Genomic DNA, 8,267 nt, shown 5'->3' on the forward strand with positions numbered 1-8,267 from the left:
CCTGAAGATATTATTCAACGCTTAGCTTCGGTGTGCGGTGCTTACTTCAACAAAGAAGCCCAACTTAGAGTCTTCCAGACCGAGATGTTCCTTAGGAATCACCGCCGGAGCCAACAACAGCAATATTTCGATACTCAGCAGTCAGGGTTAGTAACATCGGACCATTATTTTCTGGTCTAATTTCTCACGTTTTCATGTTTTATGCCTAAATTTTTTTAACTCAACTACAGTGTAAACAAGAGGCAACATGGTGGGGGGCTGAGGCAGGTCCTAGTAAGTGACAGCGACCTCCTGAATCGTCCGTCAACCAGGGGCAACTTAACAGATTTATGCAGACCTTTAAATTTTCCTGTGTAGTGTAATTAATCAAAATGTTATTCTGAATGTGTTATTTTGTATGTGATGGACTGTGTTTGACATTTGGTGACCAGTTGTGATATACTATGGTTTGTATTTATGGTGCATATCTTGCATTCTATTTTATTGCGACTACGTTTGGTTATCAGCAGTGTATCGACCAAATAGTGACTGCTACTGCATGCAAATACAATGCTACTGAATGCAAATGATACTGTTTGCACATATCATATATGATAACAATAGTACGTAGGAAAACAATCGATTAGGTTAAGCATTAAACAGAAAAAAAATTTCATGTTAACTGTTAAACAATCAGTTTTACAATGAAAATAATTTTAGAGGTTTAGCTATTCTTCTTGTTTAAGATTTGTTTGTGGCCATAACAAAATCATTGTCACAATATTGTATTCCCTCAAGAATGCTGGGTTTATTTGATTTCTTCACTTTGTTATTTGTTAATTGGGGCACTCTCCCGGTTTTGGGTTTTAAAAAGTTAAAAAAAAAACGAAACGTACTAGAGTTCCAAAACAAGTACATTGTCACTGGCCCACTTAAATTTCATTTGGAATTTTTGGAGATACTGTATAATCCTTTATGTTTTAGAAAGATTTTTTTCCTAACAACAGCTTTAGGGCCCACGAAAAAAACTAAAAACTTATACACAAAGTGTCTGCCACATACACCAGTCCGATTTTAAAATGTCCAACTAAAAAAGGTGATATTCAACTAATATTTCCAAAAAACATTCCTGGTATGTCTCCTACGTTAGTCCCAACAAGTTCAAGTACATCATAATATCTTATGTTTGGGAGGTGGATGGTGAAGGAATCCAAACGACATGAACTTAATTAATGGTCATAGGGTTTGTTATTTCCAATTTAAACTTCATAACCACAGCCGAATAAGGAACCAGATTGATCAAGATTTTATCAACAAAATCAAGTAACATGGAAAGATAATTTAACTTGGATATTAAAAATGACCATATAACGTATAATTCAGCTCCCTTAATAAGTAAAGATTCTGTTGTAACTAAATTATTTTGAAAAAAGGACACTAACCTTTATCGTCTATTGTATGACTAATTCACACAGCGATAATGTGTTCTTGTCCACCATCTGATCCAACTTTTCATGCCTTGTATGGTATGATGAACAACATTTTTGTCCCCCATGATAATGCGCAGGATTGATGCGTCGTTGAAAAGAACGAAAGCAAAATCACCCGAATCTTTGTCCCTCCGAGGTATGACTGTCACCCTTTGAACCACATGACCAAACAAGTTGCAGAAAAACTCAGCAATACCATCTGCAGTGGGCATGGACTCTCGACCGAAGCATACGGTCAGTGTCTTTGGACGTTCCGCGTCATCCAGCTCCTTGCAGACGTACTTCTGCTTTCCCTTATCTTGCTCAGTTTGCCTTCCTCCTTGTTGCATATGCAATCCTCGGCCATTGTTATGTCTACTCAATGCCTCTGGTGCAACTGATGTGCACTGTTTCTGTGTGTTGAAACCCAATAGTTTTTTAGGATTCCTCTGATACTCCAACCACACGGCATCCATTGTTATGTCGCCTAGAATTCTAGAGCAAATGTTTGAGAGGGTATCGGGAATTATCGTTAGGAGGACGGATATCATCCTATGAACCTGGTATAAGGTGAGCTCAGTTTTCAGCACGTGTCCAAGGGTTTCGAGTTTTCTGGATTTCTCCACAACCCCATAGAACTCCGGAAATAGTAGGCATTGCAAACAGATGACACATTCCTCGGGAAGACTGTTCATAAACCAGCCTTCATTTTTTATGGCAGTTTGCACAATACCACTCAGTCCCATGGTCTCTATTGACAGTAGAAATGCCATGACCATCAAGGACTGTTTAAATTCACGGTGAAGGACTTGTGTCAGCATCTTGAATGCAGTTCGATCGATTCCATGGAACATTTCCAAACATTCGATTGCCATGCTTGAGGGCTTCCTTGTAGTATCCATGTTGTATGGGGAAGAATTTGTAAGCATATAGTTTGTAGTTGTAGTTTTTTATGCGTAGACCACCAACTCATTGCCTCCTTCTTGTAGTCATGCAGCATGGTCTCCACTTTATTGCACCATATTCTTGCTCGTAGTCCTAGACTAACCATCACCTACCTAATTGGAATATTATTTAATGGCCTTAATTACGTGGTATACATGTATATGGTATTATGGATACCACTAGGTGCGGTTTATAGTTTCTTCTTGAAAAAGAACATGCGACCACTTAATTTAATAAGGAGAAATTGAAATTAAATTGGGTAAACCTCGCCATATTTTATGAATCATACCAAGTTATTTAGCTTAAGCAACTTTAAACCAAAACTGAGTTTTAGTGCTATCGATGTGTTCAGTTTAGGGTTCACGGTTCACTGTGTACGGTTCAAATTGTACGTTTCAATGTGTCAGGTTTAGGGATTACGGTTTAGTATGTGTTTGGATTACAGTTTACAAACGGGAGTTTGAATAAAATTAATTTTGCAAACTTGATTTTGATTAAAAGTAAGTTTGTCTTAATGTGATTTATGTTTGGCAATCTTTGCATCAAAATGAATTATAGTAAAATAAATGTTGTTCGGATTATACTACTCAAAATCACTTGTAAATAAAAAATTACTAAAATAGACACCAACTTAAATAATTTGTGTATATTATCTTATCATTTTAATTTACATAATTGAGTAGATCTTATTAATTAATTCTATAATAAAATTAATATTTATACACTAAAATAAAAATAATATATAAAAATTGGAAAAATATATTTTTAATTAAAACTAATAAAATATAAATTTTAGAGAGTACTAAGAATAATTAAAAAAATTAAATATTTATCTTGGTAGTAATTGAAATAAATTAAAAAAATTTATGATATTTTTTATATAGTATATGTTTATTACTCTCACTACTCTTTTTTAGTATGCTATAATTTATGAGTATTATTATTATTTACAATTAATTTTTTGTTTAATTTACTATACCTAATAGAATCAATAAATCACATTATAAAAAGATAATAAACTATGTAATACAAAAAATTACAATTATAAAAGAATATAATATCAAATAAATAATTAATAAAAATAAAATTAATAAATAATAAAAAAAGTGAGTTCATGTAAAAAAACACACCCTTATTCATTAGGTCTTATAGTGAATGGTTTATGGTTTATTGTTTGGCGGTTTCTACTTCAATGTGTACGATTCAATGTGTAGGATTTAGTGACTAGGTCTTATACTGAATGGTTTCGTGCCTATGGTTTACGGTTTGGCGGTTTTCGGTTCAATGTGTAAGGTTTAGGGTACACGGTTTGGTCGTTAGGTCTTATAGTGAATGGTTTCGTGCATATGGTTTACGGTTTGCCGGTTTTCGGTTCAATGCGTACAGTTCAATGTGTACGGTTTAGTGACTAAGTCTCGGAGTGAATGGTTTCGTGCCCATGGTTTATTGTTTGGCGGTTTCCCAGTCAATGTGTACGGTTTAGGGTTCACGATTTGGTCGTTAGGTCTTATAGTGAATGGTTCTGTGCCTATGGTTTATGGTTTGGCGGTTTCCTGTTCAATGTTTACGGTTTAGAGTTCACGGTTTGGTCACTAGGTCTTTTAGTGAACGGTTTCGTGTATATGGTTTCTTGTTTGCCAGTTTTCGGTTCAATGCGTACGGTTCAATGTGTACGGTTTAGTGACTAGGTCTTAGAGTGAATGGTTTCGTGCCAATGGTATATTGTTCGGCGGTTTCTGGTTCAATGTGTACGGTTTAAGGTACGCGGTTTGGTCGTTAGGTCTTATAGTGAATGGTTCTGTGCCTATGGTTTATGGTTTGGCAGTTTCCGGTTCAATGTTTACGGTTTAGGGTTCACGGTTTGGTCGCTAGGTCTTTTAGTGAACGGTTTCGTGTATATGGTTTCTTGTTTGCCGGTGTCCGGTTCAATGCGCACGGTTCAATGTGTACGATTTAGTGACTAGGTCTTAGAGTGAATGGTTTCGTGCCAATGGTTTATTGTTTGGCGGTTTCTGGCTCAATGTGTACGGTTTAGGGTTCACGGTTTGGTCGTTAGGTCTTATAGTTGACGGTTTTGTGCCTATGGTTTACGGTTTGCCGGTTTTCGGTTCAATGCGTACGGGCTAGGGTTCACAGACTAGTTACTATGTTTTAGATTGAATGGGTTCGTGCATATGGTTTATGGTTTGTCGATTTCTGGTTCAATGCGTACGGTTCAACATGTACTGTTTAGTGACTAGGTATAAGGTCTTAGGGTGTGTTTGGCAAACACGTTGGGGAGGAGAGAAGTCCGTTTGATCTTCTTGAAAGTTTCACTTTGATGTTTGGCAATTTTTATCTTTGTGGACGCAGAATTGATTCTGCGTCTTGAACCCACGTTTAGGAGAAGCTCAAATTTGTAGCTTCTGCGTTTCACGTTTCACGTTTCACATTTAGGAGAGGTTAAAATATTTCTTTTTTACCAACCCTACCCTTCATTTTCTTCTATAAGAATGATACTAGTAACTATTATCTTCACAGTCATTCTTTGTAGTTCTTCCAACTTCTTCATATCATTTTAGTTCCATTTTTTTTCATCAAAATCGTTCAGAGTTATTTCAATCACTAACAAATTGAAATTTTTTTATTTTTATTTAATTTTATCCATATGAATTTTATTTACGTTTTATGGTATTTTTTTGTTTATATGATATATGTTGTTGGTTTTATGGAATTTTTATTATTTCTCTTTAATTAATAAAAATTAAAGAGTACTGACGATACTAAAAAAAATTATAGAATATTTTCTTTTTTGCATGACATTATAAAATTTATAGTACTCTCTTTTATATTTTTATTTTTTATTGAATTTATTTTATTTATATGATAAATATTTTTTATATTATTTTTTATAGTATTCTGATTTTGCAGGCATATAAAATTGATGTCTATTTTAGTAATTTTTCATCTAAAAGTGATTTTGAGTAGTATAATCCGAACAACATTTATTTTACTATAATCAATTTTGATATAAAGATTACCAAACATAAATCACGTTAACCCAAACTAACTTATCATCAAAATCAATTTTTCAAAATCAATTTTTTGCAAACTCTGGTTTGCAATCTGTAATCCAAACACACACTTAATGGTTCCAGTTTTATAGTGAGTATAATCAATGTTATGCTACTATCAATTATACTAAAAAAGTTCCAAACACATTACTAATAGTTAGTTGTAAGTTTCGTTATTTTCTTTCGGGGTAGGAAGTGCTTTGCGATGAGGGATGGGAAGTTCAGTATCCTATAAGTAATAGGCAACGGGCCGAAAGGTGGAAAGCAAAAAAGTCATTAGGCAATAAATTAGATGATGAGTGTCCATGACAAACAAAAAATCAAAGAAGTGTGTGGGAGATAGGTAATGTTATACACATAGTTAATGAAAAGGAATATAACTCATAGAAAATGGACAAAAAAAATTTCTCCTTTCCTCGAGCTATCAGCAAATACGTGTATTATTTTCAAACTAACCTTTTCGAGTGTTTAGCTGTCGCATTAAACTTTGTTGTGGACTAAATCTTTGACCGGGTGTGTGATAATAAAAGATAATAATAAACATAATTCTATTATATGAGCATATTACTTTATGAGAAGTAATTGATTAAACTTAATGGAGACAAGCATTCATTACGAAAATTAAAACAAATCTTCCAGTAACCGATTGGTTAAAAAAAAAATAGACGGTTACCAGAAAATTTTTATTAGCTTTGACTACATCAATGTAAATAAACTAATGTATTGAGCTGAATAACTTCGAGTAGATCCAAAAGATGTAGACTTCGACTCAACAAAAAAGTTATATATAAAAAAAAAAGGTTGGAGCCTTATCTTTTACCAATCAGAAAAAAGAGTTTTATGTAATTTTTTTTTTTGCAAAACTTTAGGAATATAAACTGGATACGTAAACTGCCTCATATATTAGAAGTCTACAACCAAATATCAATCAGCTGTCAAAACTCCTTTGAATAGTAGGGACAACCTACCATGTTTGTTATTCTTTTAAGAAATTGTGCTTGCTAGTGGAGTGCAACTCATTAACTGTACATGTTGCAGTAGTTTTCATGTTTTTTTTAATAAAAAAATTAAACAGCAAAAACACCCAATGGCTGCCAGAGGAAAGCGACGGTCAACACAAAAAATAGAAAAGGGAGACGACGAAGCCAAAAAGGAACAAAGTAGAAAAATCTCAAGAAAAGTTGTCGACAAAGAAGTGATAGAACTGTCATCAAGGTTAGAATTAAATTATATTTCGACAAACTACTAATGTCCTTTTATACCGCTTCCGAATATAAAGTATTCATGTTTTTTAGTTTTGTTTCTCATAGTTTCCGAGGAAGCACCATGCATGACCAGCGACTACATGTCAATTTTAACGGTGGAGCCGGCAAAGAGATAGGCGACGACTTCTGTAAAACTACAGTCGTAGAACCTTCCCTAAAAGAAGTGGTAATGCAAATGTCGACGATGATGAATACACTTTCAAACCTGATTGCTTCCTAGACCAAGACGTGTTATCCTGTGTTTGGAAGTATGCCACAAACGATTAATCTTCGGAATGGTTTGCCCGATAACTTCAACCCTACAGTAATGTCTGTGATCATGAGCGGATTCAGCATGCCATCCGGTACTCTTGAGAGGAATCTGGATTCCTCCAAGAAGATTAGGTCCAACATGTCCAGCATTCATCAAGCCGCGGATTCAATATCGCATATGGCTACAAAGTGTTGTTCAATGTCTCCAAAGTGTGAACAAACACCGCCAGATGATTATGTTATTCGCCGAAGTTTGTTCAGCGATGATGGTACTGAAAAGAAGACAGTTACAGAACCAGTTATAACGAGTAGCTTAGACAAGGCTGTATATGTTAGCTACTTCAACCCGGCTGATAGAAAATTGCCACTAGCGAAGGAAACCGCAAAGATACCTGCGGTGGGTTATATCATGTTAAGTAAGTGTTAAAGATTTGTTGTTCTAATTAACTGTTAATAACTAACGGCTTATTTTTCGTTTTATCAGTGGACGTCTGTTTTGTTCTGTCCCCCAGCTGATATGGCACTGTGCAAGGACAAAGTTTCAGTCGTAATCTACGTCTTTGGTTCAGATCTGGAGGATGAAGAATTGAATTTGGAGATAATCTCACAGACAAACTTGTGGCACGCTAATAGGAGAGTCATGTATACTCTACTGCCAAACAAACCATTGGTGGACGAGGTATGGATTTTTCAGTCATTAGCATTCGTTAATTTCATAAATGAAATTCCTAACATATAAAATAATTTTAATAAGGGAATATATGTTTATATTTTTTCTTATTGGCCGTCATACAACGAACGATATAGCAGATCATAAACCTGACATCAAGCATGCTCATGTGTGATGCATGCAAGGACACGGGTTTTCCCTGCTTGTGGTTTTTACCGACTACATTTTCGGTGAGTGAAAACCATTAAGAGATTATCCATCTCCTGGTTTCCATTGATCTTATACATGTTCACGAAAAATCAAATTTCAGCAATTTGCCCTTAATTGGACTCACTCCCCAAAGACTTTGAAACGCTATTATGCTGAGGAATACATGGGAGAGTTTGAATCATTATGCAAGGTAACTTTCTAATTTAATTATCGTAATATATGATAATGTAAGTAAAGAATGCTTATTCCAATATAAATTATTTGTGTATATTTTTGTTAGATTTTTGTTCCAATGAATGAGGATAACATGCACTGGTACCTGCTTGTAATTGACATTGAAAAAAGACACCTAATATTACTGGATTCTAAACCATGCGTCTCAAGCAGAACCAGGCGCCGTCGTTGTGCGAAGCTAATGGTAGTG

At 34.7% G+C, this 8,267-nt stretch overlaps 1 protein-coding gene across 1 annotated transcript; it reads right to left on the minus strand.

The window, feature by feature from the left end:
- Positions 1–1,441: 1,441 nt before the first annotated feature.
- LOC112742154 (uncharacterized) lies at positions 1,442–2,350 on the minus strand. The gene has a single exon (XM_025791397.1). It carries the CDS (start codon positions 2,348–2,350, stop codon positions 1,442–1,444), a length of 909 nt encoding a protein of 302 aa, XP_025647182.1.
- Positions 2,351–8,267: the final 5,917 nt, after the last annotated feature.

Source organism: Arachis hypogaea, chromosome 14 (genome assembly GCF_003086295.3).
Source record: "Arachis hypogaea cultivar Tifrunner chromosome 14, arahy.Tifrunner.gnm2.J5K5, whole genome shotgun sequence".
Lineage (NCBI taxonomy): Eukaryota > Viridiplantae > Streptophyta > Magnoliopsida > Fabales > Fabaceae > Arachis > Arachis hypogaea.